The sequence below is a fragment of the Chenopodium quinoa genome, unplaced genomic scaffold, assembly GCF_001683475.1.
Source record: "Chenopodium quinoa cultivar QQ74 unplaced genomic scaffold, ASM168347v1, whole genome shotgun sequence".
In the NCBI taxonomy this organism is placed as follows: domain Eukaryota; kingdom Viridiplantae; phylum Streptophyta; class Magnoliopsida; order Caryophyllales; family Amaranthaceae; genus Chenopodium; species Chenopodium quinoa.
In genome coordinates, this window is record NW_018744745.1 from 1,522,510 (window position 1) to 1,539,527 (window position 17,018).

General features: G+C 33.5%; 3 protein-coding genes across 13 annotated transcripts; 1 reads left to right on the plus strand and 2 right to left on the minus strand.

Annotated features, from left to right (window-relative positions):
* Window positions 1-1,805: 1,805 nt before the first annotated feature.
* Window positions 1,806-2,758, minus strand: LOC110703596 (non-specific lipid-transfer protein 1-like). The gene is made up of 2 exons (XM_021881377.1): window positions 2,339-2,758; window positions 1,806-2,067 (listed from the first exon to the last, which is right to left on the minus strand). The coding sequence occupies exons 1-2, from the start codon at window positions 2,689-2,691 to the stop codon at window positions 2,052-2,054; spliced, it is 369 nt and encodes a 122-aa protein (XP_021737069.1). The 5' UTR covers window positions 2,692-2,758; the 3' UTR covers window positions 1,806-2,051.
* Window positions 2,759-4,725: 1,967 nt separating this feature from the next.
* LOC110703689 lies at window positions 4,726-5,805 on the plus strand. Its single transcript, XM_021881480.1, has 3 exons — window positions 4,726-4,824; window positions 4,906-5,157; window positions 5,260-5,805. The coding sequence occupies exons 1-3, from the start codon at window positions 4,726-4,728 to the stop codon at window positions 5,803-5,805; spliced, it is 897 nt and encodes a 298-aa protein (XP_021737172.1).
* A 3,637-nt stretch (window positions 5,806-9,442) lies between these two features.
* Window positions 9,443-16,911, minus strand: LOC110703639. 11 transcript variants are annotated; one of them, XR_002507723.1, is made up of 6 exons: window positions 16,505-16,904; window positions 15,618-15,663; window positions 15,026-15,078; window positions 13,944-14,140; window positions 13,053-13,206; window positions 9,443-9,750 (listed from the first exon to the last, which is right to left on the minus strand). XR_002507723.1 is itself a non-coding variant. In XM_021881429.1 (4 exons), the coding sequence occupies exons 1-4, from the start codon at window positions 16,590-16,592 to the stop codon at window positions 13,142-13,144; spliced, it is 252 nt and encodes an 83-aa protein (XP_021737121.1). In that variant the 5' UTR covers window positions 16,593-16,892; the 3' UTR covers window positions 12,792-13,141. The 11 variants fall into 11 exon arrangements, 2 of the variants coding, with proteins under 2 accessions (XP_021737121.1, XP_021737120.1); XR_002507726.1 differs by lacking the exon at window positions 15,026-15,078 and having other exon boundaries at window positions 16,505-16,902; XR_002507722.1 differs by lacking the exons at window positions 13,944-14,140; window positions 15,026-15,078 and adding an exon at window positions 11,617-11,836 and having other exon boundaries at window positions 16,505-16,901.
* Between the last annotated feature and the right edge of the window lie 107 nt (window positions 16,912-17,018).

Below are 17,018 nucleotides of genomic sequence, written 5' to 3' on the forward strand. Positions count from 1 at the left end.
AGGGTTACTTGTAGGTGTTACTTGTATTCTGGGGTAACTTATATTCTGGGGATACTTGTATGGGTATTACTGGTTTTGGTCAGGGGATATTGTAAGGTGTTACTGGTTTTGTCAGAGATTACCTGTAGGTGTTACTTGTATTCTAGAGTTACTTGTATGGGTGTTACTGGTTTTGGTCAGGGATTACTTGTAGGTTGCTACTGGTTTGGTATGGGGTTACTTGTATGAGTTACTCAGAATACAAGTAACTCCACGATACAAGTAACCCATACAAGTAACTTCATAATACAAGTAACACCCTACAAGTAACTCATACAAGTAACACTAGAATACAAGTAACCCCTGCCGCACTATGTGGCTTGCCGCACTGAAAAACCTCTGTGAAAACCAAGGTGAGATCATGTGAGAATCAAGGTGAATAATAGAAACTGGGAACTAATCTCAGCCATTGATCACACTCCGTCTAATGGCTCACATTGCACCCGCTCTCATTAATGGCATTCTCATAATTTCACTGTTTTCAAATTTTTAAGGCAATTTCATTTACTTTAAGACTGATTTCATTTACATTTACTAAATTTTCATTTACTTTTGAGGAATGAAACCGGAAACTACGTTATAAAGTTAAAATATTACAAAAATGTCATTAATGACACGGGAAACATGTGAGTCGTCTGATTAACATGATCTAAGGGCCTAAATTAGTTCCCAGTTCTTATTTTAGCCTTGGTTCTCATTATAACTTGGTTCTATATATAACCAAGTTATAATGAGAACCAAGGCTATAATAAGAACTAGGAATTAATCTAGGGTCTTAGATCATGTTAATCGGGCGGTCGACATACATCCTGTGTCATTAATGACATTTTTGTAATAATTCAACTTTACAAAGTGATTTTCAGTTTCATTTCTAAAAAGTAAATGAAAAGTTAGTAAAAATAAATGAAATCATCAGTCATAAAGTAAATGAAATTCCCTTAAAAGTTAAAAAAAAATTGAGAAATATATAGTTTAAAAATTCGCAAAATTTACAAAAATGTCATTAATGAATACGGGTGAGATGTGAGCCGTCGGATGTAGCGTGATTAAAGGCTTAGATTGGTTCCTAATTCCTATTATTCACCTTGGTTCTCGCATGATCTCAATTCTAGTCCCATGTGATGACTCGGGGATAGCCCAAGTTCATATTAGTTATATTATAATGGATGCAAGGAAGAACAAATATTGAATGTAAAATTAACAAGAGAAATAGACAAAAATTTACGTGGTTCACCAAGAATGCAGCTACGTCCACGGGCAGACGAGATTAATGGTTTTTAATGAACTTGTGGAATACATATTACTGGTTCAGAACAACTTTAAGACTAATCTTGAAAACAGATTTATTGTCTCTAGGATTTCTAATGTTATCAGTCCTAGAATTCACAAATGAGAAATAAACACAAGACTCTCAGTTTTCTGAATAATCACTCAATTAATAATTGTTGCGGAACTCAAGAGTATTTATATTAACCTACAGACTAGAAAAGATATACTTTGTAATTTATAAGGTAATAAAGCCCAGATACGAAGTAACCAAAATCGGTCAAAACCAAATTTTATGTATATCTATCTTATAATTTTGTGCATTCTAGGTTCAACCCATTAAGCATGGAATCATTGACACAACACATAGGCTTGTGCAGCCTAGCTTGTACCTAATTCTACCGTTGAATTTGTGTCTTAATTGTGTCTTCTCAACAATTCTATGCATATCTATCTATATCTGGCCTTATATATATACAATAGCATAGACTAGATATTCTAGCTAGCACATAGGATCGTATGCAACAACATACTTCGTATATCATAATTTTATTTATGTATTACATTGGAAAAGTATAGGCTTCCAAATAATAAATGATCGATACTCATTGGTACTCTTCATGATTTTCCAGTAATTTCAAAGATAGATATACATAAACTTTATTCTAGATATTCCATATTTAAAGCTTGACTCTTTATTCCACGAAATGATCTTACTAGGTCTTGCATGCTAGTCACCTTCAGCTTCAGAACAACGTCACCCTGCAAATCATTGACACAATTATGTATTTTTACAAAATATCAATTGAATAATTATTGAAGACTAAATACGTAGTATTATTGTTACCGGACCATATCAACCGTAAAAGTTTAATCTAATGGTTAATCTCTAAGAATATGTTATATACTCTATCATAATGTATCACTTATGTTCAAGTTTTTTTTTTTACCATGAACTCAAAATCCAAGTAATTATATTGAGTGAATTTTATTTTCTAGACAAGCTAAGATCGAGTAGTATAGTAATACATACTTATTGCAATCAATATCGGGGCTGATGTTGATCTTGTAATTGACACCACACGCCTTAGGGAGCTTGTTAGCAAGGTCATAGTTGATCCCATAGGACTTAGCGGCGGGTTTGATGCACTTACAAGCTGCCTGGCGATCAGGCCTAGTCTTAGCCAAGTTAGCCAAGTTCTTAACCCCTCCACAGCAATTCGCTGGGATGGATCCACCTTTTTTCAAGTAATTGAGGCATGGCATAAGCATTGTTACCACCTGCCCACATGAAAAGGCTTGCGCGGCATGAGGTGCAACCACTATCATGGTTATGAAGATTAGGCATACCGCCTTTTTAGTCAGCATGGTTGAGCTAGCCATCATAAATTGATCGGTTGTAGATATTTAATTTGGCAAAATTTATTTTGTGTAGGGCAACTAAGGTTGCAACAACGTTTATACCGTACTAGCTAGTTTAATTTGTACGTGTTACACAAATGATTTGATGAATCCGAAAGAAGATCCTTGAGATATTTATAGATGGAATTTTATTGTGAGCAAACTCAAAGAGGAAGAGTCCCATTGATAACTCCAAACTTAAGAGTAGTATGATAACATCACATGCTCTATGTTTACTCATTAGTTACAGAACGAAATAGTATTTGTGTTTGTTTGTGTATCTTTCTTTTTTCTGTTTTTAAGGGGAGAAAATGGTTTGTTAGTGTAAAGGTAATGCTTATATTTGAGCTTTTTGTACCAACTGATAGTTATGTTTTGATTTCATACTTGGAGGTGACAAACACTCCTTTAAATCGGGTTTGATACAAATCGCGTGTTATATTATGTTCAACTATAGATCAGCAACTATGATAAATCAATTGTAATCACATAAATTTGTGGTCTGAATCATGTTAATTATAGAGTATTAATTTTGATTATTGTTAAAACCAAGTCATTCAAGTACAATTCAAGTTTAATTTGAATGATATTAATCGTATAATTTGGTATGACATGTCTCTGGTACCGGAATACTAGAGAACTTTAAACTCTAAAAGTGTTGCCAAAAAAAATAGTACATTATAAATGGAGGGAAAAGCATGGTTTGTTATGTGTAAAAATTAGTCCTGTTTTGTAAAAATAAACCTAAGTGTGTACTCCCTCTATATCCAAATAATGGTTACACATTGGATTTTGGCAACATTATTCATAAGCTCTAGTTTGGCCATCATGTGTGATTTAAAGATAAGGTAAAATATTGTTACAAAAGATCTTGTTGTATTCATCTCAAACATATGCATTTTTAAAATATCAACTATTGTATTAATAAATTTAACATATACATAATTATAGTACGTCTTAGAGATTGTATTCATCTCAAACATATGCATTTTTAAAATATCAACTACTGTATTAATAAATTTGACATATACATAATTATATTATGTCTTAGAGATGATAGTATTCATAGTTAAATAAATTGACACACATGAATGAAAAGGTGAAGTGTTAAAATTCAATTTGAAACAAAAGAGTACTCAGGTACTCTTATAGTCCTATCTTCTTAGAGATTTTTCAAATGATATACTATAATCAACTTCTTCTTTTTTGAAGGGATATACTATAATCAACTACTTTATTTATTATATTTGAAATTTTTTTTAATCATTCCTTACACCCATCACATAGTCCAAATAATCGGGGTTGTCTGACTTCGTTCCTGGTCGTGTTGTGTCGGCGGCGGCTCAGCAGAAGCGGGACAAGTATGGGGCACGTTGCAGGGCTAATGGCTATGGTTTTCTTCCTTTCTCCTTTTCTTCATTAGGGGAATTAGACAAGGATGTTATTGCGTTGCTGAAGCGGGTTCAGGCGTTCGCTAAGACTCAGGATATTGGTGCTCGTGCAGCTACTCATATCTTCAGTAGGATCGGGTTCGCTATAGCTAGAGGGGTGGGAGCCCAGATTGTATCTCGGCTCCCTACCAATTTCTTGTAAATTGATTGAATTTGTAGGTTTTTAAATTTTATAATAATAATAATACTAATAATAATAATAATAATAATAATAATAATAATAATATCAGTAACAATATTTATAAACAACTTTCTCTCACCTACCTAAAAAGTAAAAACAGAGATCCATTGCCCACATCATTTTATATGAACATTGAATGAAAAGTTGGTTCTGGCTAAGGGTGTTTCTTGGAAAGTTGGTTCGGGTTCTCAGGTCCGCATTCTTCAAGATTATTGGGTTCCTGGGGACTCAATTTCATTTCGAGGTAATTGTGAGACGCCTCTTCCGTCTCATGTTTCTTCTATCATTAATCCGCGTTCATACGCGTGGGATACTTCTCGGGTTTATCAGTTGTTTGATTCCTCAACAGCTAGCCGTATTTTGGCTTTAGAACGTCCGAGTAGACCAATGGACGATTTCGTTTACTGGAAATATTCAAAGGACGTGGTATTTTCTACTAAATCAGCCTACGCTATGTTGTTAAGAAATCCAGACTACTCTGCTGGGGTTTCAGCCTTCCCTTCTTCATAGTGGAAGGTTTTCTGGAGCCTGCCCCTCTTGCCAAAGCTGCATCTATTCTGCTGGAAGCTTCTTAATAATGCATTACCTCTCACTGGTATATTACAACAACACGGGATTCCAGTGGATACCACTTGTGTTCTTTGTCTGGGAAATCACGAATCGGTTGAACATCTTTTTAGAGATTGTCCTTTGGTTAGGGAAGTCTGGGTGACTGCTCCTCTTATTGCGTCGCTTCAAGTTCGTCGAGACATTACTTTCTCTGCTTGGTTTGTTGAGATAGTTTTGGATTTACGACGAAATAAGTCTTGGGAAACTTTGGTCAACTTAGTCTCTTTTCTTTGGGCCATTTGGATTGCTCGCAATAACAAAATCTTTCGTCGGGCTGTTATTTCTTCTAATTTTGTTTGTCATATAATGCAGGAATGGGTTTCTCGTAGTCTTGCGGCTGAGGATTTTAAGTCTGCTATTCGATCATTAGGGATGGCTTCAACTGCCCTTCGACATCATGTTTCTTCGTCATGTCTTTTACAAGGCTCATCGGATTCAAATGTTGATATATGCCTTGTGTTTGATGGTGCTTATACTCTTCATGACCATACTGCAGGGGCAGGTTGGATTTTTAGATCTTCGGATTCAGACATTGTACTTGGTGGTGGTTGTAGAGCCTTCACTTCGTCCTCGACTTTTCAGTCTGAGTTGCAGACTTGTTTGTGGGCTCTTAAGGCGGCTGATCGTCGTGGTTTTAGGCGTTTGCTTATCTACACAGATTGCTCAACTTTGTTAACTTTCCTTACAAATAAGAGATGTCAGGATATCTCTTGCTTATGGTTGCTTCAGGATATAAAGGTTATCCTTACTCGGTTTTTATTCTGCGAAGTTCGGAAAGTTCCTCGTCAGTGGGTGGCCCCAGCTCATTGGTTGGCATCTCAAGCTCGTCAGCGTCGTATGTTGTTATGGTCCTGCTAGTTTTTTCTTTCTTTCTTTTGTTTTTTTTATTTCTTAGCTCGTCTTGTCAAAAAAAAAAAAAAAAAAACATTGAATGAAAAGAAATAGAAACAATTTGCCATCATGTGTTAGCTTTGAAGCTCCCCAACCCGAACATTTTCGAACAGTAAATACCTAAATATGACACATTTATTAAATGAAGATTAGGCATCTGGATAGGTATGCCTAAATTCATGAATAGACAAATAGTACATAGCCCTATATGCACACGATGCATGTGTTAATTAGAATAATAATGCGAACTGAATAAATGTGTTGTTCCTAAGTAGTTCTAGTTTCGATTTTTGGTGCCTAGAAATTTTGTTCACCTACCTGCAACACAATGTTTATTATATATAGTTCTTTTTTATCTACACTAGTCGTTGGAGCACGCGCGTTACGCGTGCCCCCCCCCCCCCCCCCGACGGCAAGATAAGAAAAATTCGTGGATGTGTTCGGTTGTTGTGATATTCGTGGTTGTGTTCGGGTTTTGTAATAGCAAGGATGCATGAATTTATAAGTACTGAGAAGGAGTAGTGATAAAGTTTCTATGGGGAAATATCTATGGAAAAACAATTGTTATAAGTGAAGTTATCTAGAATTTGATAATTTAAAGATTCTTAAAAAAAAATATACTATTGTTTTAGACATTATTGTAGAACGCAAAATAGTTTCCTATTGAGGAGTACCTAAATATTTTTCGAATAGCTTCGTCTTAGAATGATTGTGATAATAAGGATTAGTTATAAGGAAATGCACCACTAAGGGATAAAGTTATGTAAAATGGATTAAATGTAAAATATACAAAAGTATTGTATATTTGTTTGTTAGACTATTTAAAGTAGAAAATTTTCGAGTGGTTCTTCTATTGAAAATTTTAGTAATTAGAGTTTGTAATCGATATGGAATGTATAAAATGAATGAGAAATATCATATGTTTATATATTAAATTTTATTTATTGGTTATTTATCTATAAATCATTTTATGTACGATTTCAACGATTGTAGTTCTTAGGCTCGCATGTAAACGGTAATAGCATCTTAGTGTTTGACGCATTTAGTGAAATGACATTTATTGTGTACAGTTATTATCTTTAAATATTGTACATACTAATTTATGTACTAATAATCTTTCTTTCCCCCTTCCCTTCCTCCTTTTCTTTTTCGAGATATATATAGCTATTTATGACATTCTTATCAAATAATTATGAGACATGCAAAGGCATATCTTTCTATATTCGTGGCCCTACCAAATTTGACAAATCTACACGCGTGGTCTCCCAATTTGGTGAAATAAATTGACTTACTACTCTCAAGAACTTTTTTTAGCAATTGAGCGTCTTTGGTTTATGACAATAATCACTAATTCTTGATACATGTTTATTAGGATTTAATTAATAGGTTTATAATAATTTTAAGTTTTATTAGCTTAATTAATTTTTATCTTCAAATTTGTTTTCTAATTACCATAATAGGATGTTCTTGTGTTGTTTTAGGAAAGAGAGTTAAGGGCTTTGAACAATAGATTAAGTTCAATTTTAATTTGGTGCGTTGATTAAATATGTATTTTTAATTGTGCATATGTAAACATGAAATGCATGATAATGCGTTTTCTTTCTTATATAACTACTCAATGGCTTTTAAGAGTACTAACTAATAATCTCTCTCTCTCTCTCTCTCTCTCTCTCTATATATATATATATATATCTCCCCTTTTCATTTAAATTCTTTGCAACTTTATCTCCCCATTCCCTTTTTTAAATGGATTTGAAATTATAAGTTCACTTGCTCACATTTCACTCGTTTTTCCTTTATTGATGGCCCAAACTCCTTATCTATCTATTTCTTCTGCCCTAATCCTTCTTGTCCTTGTTCCATTCTAAAAAAAGGCATTTAAAACTATAGATTATACTTTCTCGCTCTCCTTTTCCCCCAACATCTATCTTTCTTTCGCTTTCACCTAAGCCTTCTATCTCTTTCAGCTTCTATTTATCTCCCTCTTTCTTTCGGCCTCTCTCTCTCTCTCTGTCTCTCTCTCATCCTAGATCATTTTTCTCATCACTTGGCTCCTCTCCCCCATCTCTTGGTTCCTCTCTCCTAGCCCTTCTCTGTCTATCCTTCGACATGCCCTTTACTTTTAGCTCATGGGGTGCCTTTTCTCTTTCCCTTTTAAACAACTTTTTCTCTCTTTTCATAGCAGCTTTCTCTCTGAGGCCCTCTCCCCCCCCCCTCTTGTGACCTTGTCTTCTCTCTCTTTCTTAGCACCTTTATGTCTCTCTCTCTCTCTCTGCGTTGCCTTCTCTATATATCTATCCATTCTTTCTCTTTCTCCTAGACTTTTTTTCTCTCACGATCCTTCTCTTCCTCTTTTCCTGCCCTTTTCACTCTTGGCTCCCTCCCTTTTTTTTCCTCTCTCGACCTATAGCTTTCTTTTCTATCCGCCCTACTTTTTTCGATCCCTCTCCTCCTATTTATTCCTTTATATCTCTCTTCCTCTCCTCTCTCGAGTCTCTCCCACTCAATTTTGTAGTCATAAATTTGTAGCTCTATTCTTGTCAATTTTTCTCGTAAGGTTTTTCAAATTATATTGTTGTTTAGTAAATGTGAGTCGAATTCATTAAAATGGTGGTAATTAATTGGTGCAATGTTATGTATTAAGTAATAAAAACGCTTTTGATACATGTTTATTACATTTTAATTATTAAATTTATGATAATTTTAAGTTATGTTCACCTAATAATTATCCTCAAGACTGTTTCTTATTTAACATTAATAATTTGTTCTTTTATAGTTTTACAAAAGAGCTTCTATAGGTTTGAATAATAGTATGTTGACTTTGAATATAGTTAGTTAATTAAACATGTAACTCTGGTAGTACTCAAACTAAACAAATCTTCTTTGAGTTTTTTCATGTGAATTAAGTAGGTTGTAGATTCCTTAAATTTATTATTGAGGAATGAGTATACATGTGTAATTTGGAGTTAGAGAGAGAGAGAGAGAGAATTTAGTTGGGAATTACATCCTTCGTTTTTTTTTAGTTGGCACCGTTTGACTTTTACAGTATTCACCCAACACACTTTAATTCGCTTTTGTGGTTTATAAATACGATAAAAAATATTCATGTGAGATCTTGTTTGAATCATTTTAATGTATATTGTATTAATATCCACTTTTTATAATTTTGCAATGATGCTAATTTAATTAGAGATATTAATCGTAAAAACATGCGTTGGCAAACGTGGTAATAGAAAGGTGTTATAGGGAGGGAGGAAGAAACTATTGGGATTGATATCAAAAGACATTATTAGTACAAAAAAAAAAAAAAAGGTAATATTGTCAAAAGTATTGAAATAGGTTTTTAATTTTGCCTTCCCTAAAAAAGAATGCAGACTTTGTAATACTACCTCCGTTTCTTTTTAGTTGACACGTATTCCTTTTTAGGAAGTTTTTTTTTTAGTTGACACGTTTCCTTTTAGGGTAACTTTTTTACCTTGCATTTACAAGCTACCCCACTTGATTTTTCATTCTCTCTCACTCTCTCTCCTCTCCTTAATACATGTGCCTAAATAAAACGCGTCAACTAAATAGAAACGGAGGAAGTATGAGATAGAGGAAGCAGTACCTAAATTAGTGCTTAATTAAATAAGTCTCATTGTAATCAAACTGAGCCAATTTTGAATGATTCCAAAATTCATACTATTGTTAATGACTGTAGTAATTAGTTAATGATTACAAAATTGTCACTCTTATTTATAATAACTTTGTATACGGGGTATATTTCAACCCTATTGGATCTAAGAAACTTATCTTTCCTGTTTGCTCCTTGAGGCTTATTTCAAAGCTTGCAACAAATATATATCCGCCACTTTCTTTGTGTACAGGGACAGTCTCCAAAAGAACCTTTAATTTGTCCTCAACCTTTTGTTTCTGTCATCATGAAAAAGTAAGTTTAGGACCTTACCAGACATACAAAATAGAGATAGATAGATAGAGAGAGAGAGAGAGAGAGAGAGGGGGGGGGGGGTAGGGGTGGCAAACGGATCAGGTCGGGTCATATTCGTGTTCGGGTCATTTCGGGTTCGGGTTGAAACCCCCTGACCTGAACCTGATCTGTTTAGCATTTCGGGTCGAAGTTCTTGACCCTAACCTGATTTATTCGGGTTCGGGTCAACCCGAAGTTGACCTTATTCAACCTGATTTTTTTTTTTTTTTTTTTTTTTTTTTTTTTTTTTGGGTAGATTAAAGAAAAATTTATCACCAATAAAAATCTTAAAAACAAAAAGAAATCAATACAAGTTGAATCTCAACTTTAAATCTGTAAATCATAAATAAATTTAAATGTAATAAATTTACAACCAAAACTTCCAATTAAAGGGATTTGAAACTTAAATTTACAACAAAATTTTAACTTCTCAAAATCCTTCACATGCTGGTTTGCTGTTCGTTCTTTCCTGCAAACAATAACAAAAACACATTAATAAATATTCAAGTCATCAATTTAGATTATATAAAATACAAAATCAACTTTCAATAATATGTATATTCAATTCCAAAACAATTCAAACCATAAACACTACGACAAAGTAGTAGAAAGTAGATGCAATTTTCACCAATTTCATAAATAGCCATCTTAATATAAGAAATATCAAATCAAACAAGTAGATCTAGATATTAAAATACAAGCTAAGAACATCTAGATGTAAAAAAATTAATAACTAATGATGAATTCGAATATAAACAGCAAATGACTTCGAAATTAAACAAAAATTAACATGTTAAAAACGAAAAAAAAAAAAAACCTGAAAGCATGTAAATAAATTCAAGAGGAAAATTACCATGAGATGATGGAGAAGGTTAAAGGAATGATTGTCGGACTGAAGGAAAGGAGTGAAGGAGACACAAGTGAGGCAATGAGACAAGGAGAGAGGAAGAAACTGAAAAACGGCTGTTTGCCTGTTTCAGAAGGAGAATGTGAGGGTTTTAGGGTTTTTCTCTTTTATTAGGTGGATTTTTGGGCTTGGGCTTAAGAGTTATTTTTCGTTTTTTCTTGTTCGTTCTTTTTTTTTTTTTTTTTTTTTCGGGTTAGATGGGTCATTTTCGGGTTGAAAATTTCAACCTTAACCTAACCCATTTAATTATCAGGTCGGGTTCGTGTCGACCCATTTAAGTTTTCGGGTCAGAAATCTCAACCCAAACCCGCTATTTTCAGGTCGGATTCGGGTCGTGTTTTCGGGTCGGGTCAGTTTTTGCCAGCCCTAGGGGGGGGGGAGGGGAAGAGAGAACAAATATTAAGACAATAAAGTTCTTCATGATTTCATTCATCCCGTGTAGAATGAAATCAAAGAGCCAGTAACCAATCCATCTAAACTTTCAGATAATATTATGATGCTCTATATTCTAATAAGTTTGAATTACCAAAATATACCATATACAAATAGAAAAAAAGTCGTCAAACACAGATAAGTGCACATATATATATATAGGCTGAATAAAATCATCACAAAGGTATGATATAAATTCATCCAAGAAATGATGGTTGTCATAATATGCAACCAAGGTCTGCTGGCCTAGCCCTACCTAATCTGGTCAAAGTACCAAAATCAAAGACCAATGATGCTCATTTGCAAGCCCATTTAACTTGGTGATGCATGCATTAACTCAACCAAGAATAGGTTTCATGCGACTCTCAATGCCATGAAGACATTCTACTTAACCATGTTCCTCTTTTCATATCTTTGAAGCTATGAATATATACTTCTGATTAACTAAATATATCCAAAAATACTTTCCTACCTTGTATTTAAACATGACAGCATGACAGAATGAAGAATGATGCATCCATGTAATAAATGTATAATCAATTTGATTCTCTTCAAGTGCAAGCCTTGCCTTTTGGCTATCCACAGAGAAGGGGTGATGATATAACTACATTGTATCATCAATATCAACTCCAAGGATGTAATGTAGGTAGCATCTCAAAACTTATCCGGTCAATCAGGCAATAACAAACTTCCTGTTCAATAACAAACGGACAATCCACCACCCAAATAAGAAACAATACACAGCTAAAGGGTTTAATTAAGCTTAGGACTTGGAGTTCTGAATAGTTCATGAAGTCTGACATTACATTGAACATTTTAGGCTATATACAACTATACTACATTGAGTATAAGATTCAAGCAAATAATATAGGCTATATACAACTATACTACATCGAGTATAAGATACAAGCAAATGGTTTTGCCGTCACATTGAACGTTTTAGAGCTTTATCTTACTTTCACCACGACCTCGTCCATACAATAATAATAGCACAGCAATCTCAGGCAGATACTAAACATAATCCATTAATTAGAGATATTTTTTAAACCTCCCAAGTCAGCCAACCATGTTAATTGTGTGAAAAAATATAGAATGTGAGTTTCATTGGTATGTCAATTTTAATCCATGAAGATCACATTGACTGGAAAACTGGCATAATCTCCTTTTAATTAGTGAAGATCCTATACCAAATCAAATAGAAAACTTTTAGCAATATGATATTCTACTTCTATCAAACTAATTACAAAAAACTAACTTATTCACTTCTGCCAATAAAAAGGCATGCCTTTCTATAACTAAGTTCCTCCAATGATATTAGCATCAAGCTTTAAACACAAAAACACCTAGTAAAGCTGAATTAAATTCAGAATCAATATTAAATAAATAAATAAAAACCCAGAAAATCCAACTGCATAAAAACCCAGAAATGAACAAAAATTTAATCAGTCTAACATTCAAATAAAAGGAAAAATCTAAACGAAGAGATGAACATTGAACCAATTAGAACAAGAGAGAGAAAGCAAAAAGAACTATACTTGGACGTCGGATCGGGAAATAACCAAATTACCTTTCAAGTTACTTCAATGGAGAGGAAAGTTATTTTGCTTTAGTGGGGGGTTAGAGAAAGCTCTGAAGTATATAAAAAAAAAACCAAATATAAACTTCCCTGGCCATTTTTACAAGTAGATTCAACATAAGAACACAACATTAAGAAAATTTGAAACCAAATATAACAACAACAGTGCAAAATAAACCCTAACTTAAGCATTACCAAAAATTATTGACTTCTCCATCCATATGTAAATAAACACTCAAAACTCTCACTAATTCACTTACCAATCCACTAAAAACACTTCAAACTTCACAAAAAAATTGCAGAGACACCATGAAAAATACGTCTTGATTTACCTCCGAATATTAGAACATCTCCAGATTCTAATTTAATCTTATCAGCCTTTTCAGCATCTGCCTGATCACCATATAAAAATTCTGCAGAGTCACCAATGGAGAAAGACACAATAGGTATTCCTTTCCCAAGACTCTCCCGACTCTAATCCTTGTCCTGAAACAAGCAGATGAATGTATCAATCAAGGCAATGAGGTCCTAGAGCTTCACTTTGCTTGACATTATAGACTATAGAATCGTATAATTGTAGAACAAAAAAGCCAAGTTAATTTCCAGATAGGCAACTTACTCTTAACCTATTAAGGTGTTAGTTCCTTAACTTATTAAGCTGACAGACACTTTGGCCCTGTAGTATAGAGGCTATAGAGCATAAAGCAAGTCAGCAAACACCAGTTTCCTAATTTTATTCTACCTTTTGGGAGATTAGGTGGTCATTACTTATTAGAGACTATGAGTAAAGAAGTTGGAGTTTTTTTTTTACCAAACTTCAAAAGATGTTCTTTATTGTGTGATACAATGCCCATTAACTTCAATTTTGGAGATCATTTACTTGTTTCTAAGAATTAACAAGATCCCATTTGACAGCAAACGAACAAGCAAGCAAACAAAAAAGGTCATAGCAACAGTAAGACAATTTCTAATAGGTATTATAGAAGAGTTGTCCAGATGTTTCTTCAACATGAAAGTGTTAGTTGTCACACTGAAAGCTAAGCCATGTAATTTAAATACAAGAAAAATCAGATAAAACTTTCGAATTACGAGCCTGATGTAAACCAAGTTGTCCAGTTTGTGTATAATAATTTACAACTGGGAGAAGAATGTCTTCTACATTATTTGCCTCAGACTGTTTATCTATAAGAGAGTGAGAGTCATTGATGGCTCTTTCAACTAACATTAGAAATTCATGTGGAAGTGACGGTGGTTTTGCTTGATCAATTGGCCGATTTTTTACATATTTGCTGGCATCAGGATCCCAAAACTGACCAAAACACATCATGCTCAAATGCAACTTCCCTCCCTCTCGAAAACAAGGCTCATAGAAACCTACAGGGCCCATTCCATGGTCACGACATTTCTTTAAAATGTTTGCCTACACGATACAGGATTTACCCATGTTAATATATTTAATTCCTTGTATTAAGTTAAAGTTTAAAAATGATGCGGAGCAAATTCTGCATCAGAAGTTCCTCTCCTCCTCCATAAGAAAGGAATATTAAGTAGTGTGTTTGTAACACAACAAAAAGAAGTAAATTGACCTCATTTTAAATTAGAAGAGTAACAATTTATTATTTTTTGATGACAAGGAAGAGTAAAATTTTAACCTAAGGAATAGTGACAATTTTATTAAAGCCAATGGTACAATACTACTCTACTGATCATTTAAACGGTTCTGATCTTATTGGCCACCATTAGGCTTGTCACATAAACATGATTTTACATTCTTATAAATGATCAGGTTAGCAGCATTAGGTGGCATGATATATTTACCTTCCAATGAAAAACAGAATTTCCAAATTTCAAAATATGGAGTGTTTCATCTCATCTAATGTGACAACAAAAACAAAGGAAGCTAAAAAAAATAGTGGCACCTGTTCGGAGGTTGAAAAGTAGCCCTTTAGTAGAACCATTCCAGATCTCAATCAATCAAATTAAAATTCCATCAATTCCACAAAACAGAAACAAACATCAACAACAACACACAAATCACAACACAGATAAGAAAATCATTACAGATGTCCTAACATAAGAAATAGCTTTAGAATGCTTAAACCACCCCAAATATTTGAACTAATTAAATTAATTCGGAAAAGCTCCAATTTTAAAATGACCATAATTGAATCGAGAAAACCCCTAAATTTATGAACGGAACTAAAATATGGAAAAGCCTGAAATTTCATCAGATTGAATTGAAAAGTTCCCAATGTACAGACGAACTAAATAGAGGAAACCATGAGAATGAACAATGAAGAGATACCTTTGTAGCTAGTTGCTATGTAAGAGCCATTTGATATCAAATTCAATCGAAAACTGCAGTAAAGCCCACAAATGAACCACCACATAAACTACATTAGTTTCGTCTTGCATTTTTATAAGGGTTATAGATTGAATCAAAACCACCCCATAATTCTGAAATAATTTTTCACCCTCCATTTCTGCATATATAGAAATTAAAGCACCGCTCATAATCAAGGTACAAGAAATACAACGAAAAAAAGGGAAATGAACACAACCTTAAAGGAAGAAACAATGAAGCCCACCCAATCTTCATCAAACAATTACTCATACATCACTCATACAAAAGAACACAAAATAAATAAATTTCAAACCGAATTTAACAATAATGGTACAATCGTTCAAATGTACCACTTCATATTTGACAAAAAAAAAGTAGCCTAACATCAACTGAGCTTGTTTCTCAATCAATCAAATTAAAATTCCATCAATTCCACAAAACACAAACAAACATCAACAATAACACACAAATCACAGCACAGATCATAAATAAATCATTACATTCTAGAAATTAAAAACAAATCGACCATGCAATAATGTCTGAGTGTCTTCACCTCAAACTCGAATCCACCAAACCTTGCTCCGTCTTACTCCTTCCGCCTATTTTAGAAAAAAAAACAGAGAAACTGGAGGATGAGAAAAAAAAAAAAAAAAAAAGACATTCATATTAAAGGTTAGATGAAAATTGAACCAATTTGAACAAGAAAGAGAAAGGGGAGATAGAATTGTACCTGGAGATCAACAATTCTGTTACAAATCAGACAATAATGCTACTAACAATATAAAAAATCAACCCAAAAAACATAAATCAATCAAATTCAACCCAAAAAAAAACCACCACACAATCGAAGAAGCACTAAAATTCAACCCAAAAAATGAAAATAAATAGAACAAATAAACCCTTAAAATATCGAAAAACAATAGAATAAATAAACCCAAAAAATCGAAAACAAATCGATCAAATAAACTCCTATTAAAAAAGAAACGATTTCGCACAAATACACCCACAAAGATTCAACCAAAAACATTCGAAAACAACAGGAACATATTAATCTGCAGTTTGGTAATAAGAGTTTTGGAATGAGGGTCCCAAACCTGAATTAAAGTTTTTCATACCAAAACAATTAAAATAAAAAGGTTGTTTAATTTTATACACACAATACTTGGGATTGTATGTTAAATTATTTGTTACTGGTATTATCGGCAGTTCTAGCTATATATTGATATATGGTTCATCACAAATGCTTCATAATTTTAAACATTTAATTTAACATTAATATGATAATCTATTAATTGTTATAATTATATACTTTGAATTCTAACATAATTATCGGCAATGACGAAATACCCATGTAATTGATTTCCATTGTTTGTATTGATTCTGAACAAAGTTTGGGTCTTAAAATTTGATTGTGGAGGAGGAAGGGGAGAGAGAAAGTACCTGCTCGGAGGAGGTCTATGTTGTATGGAAAGGAGCCGCAAATGGCAGCGACATTGATTATTGGTTTCGCTGCTGCGTCCGCCTCCATTCTTATAAGAGGAAAAATCTAATCGAATAGATGAACAAAAGAAATAAACAAAAATTAAATCATAAATTCTTTTGTTTTGTACCTCAGAAACTGCTCCAATGGAGGAGATAAAGAATGGGAGCGCCGAGAGGAGAAGGAAGAAGCCTTAAGAGTTAAGAGAGAGAAGACAGATGGCGACAGCCAGGCCACCAAAGAAACAAAACAATAAAGGGCAAAATCGGCAATTCAATGAATTCAAGGACATCTCTGTAATAGCACCAGCGGGTACTATTCATAAGCTACAGTTAAAACTTTTGCATTTTTATAAGGTTTAAGGATAGCATATTAAATGAGGCTTATTCTTTCTATGGAATTATTGATAAATATATTGAACGAGATTAATATCTTCTCATATAACATAACTATACGACACAAATCGAACATGAA

What these genes read in the sequence shown, in the direction of transcription:
- LOC110703689 (XM_021881480.1), top strand. Translation starts at nt 4,726, where the DNA reads ATGGACGATTTCGTTTACTGGAAATATTCAAAGGACGTGGTATTTTCT. An exon ending in ATCCAGACTACTCTGCTGGG is followed by an intron (nt 4,825 to 4,905) that starts GTTTCAGCCTTC and finishes TTCTGCTGGAAG; the next exon opens with CTTCTTAATAATGCATTACC. An exon ending in ATAAGTCTTGGGAAACTTTG is followed by an intron (nt 5,158 to 5,259) that starts GTCAACTTAGTC and finishes CATATAATGCAG; the next exon opens with GAATGGGTTTCTCGTAGTCT.
- LOC110703639 (XM_021881428.1), bottom strand. Translation starts at nt 14,678, where the DNA reads ATGGTTCTACTAAAGGGCTACTTTTCAACCTCCGAACAG. An exon ending in ACTTTTCAACCTCCGAACAG is followed by an intron (nt 14,141 to 14,639) that starts GTGCCACTATTT and finishes TGTATCGTGTAG; the next exon opens with GCAAACATTTTAAAGAAATG. An exon ending in CTTCCACATGAATTTCTAAT is followed by an intron (nt 13,207 to 13,943) that starts GTTAGTTGAAAG and finishes TGCTTGTTTCAG; the next exon opens with GACAAGGATTAGAGTCGGGA.
- LOC110703596 (XM_021881377.1), bottom strand. Translation starts at nt 2,691, where the DNA reads ATGATGGCTAGCTCAACCATGCTGACTAAAAAGGCGGTATGCCTAATC.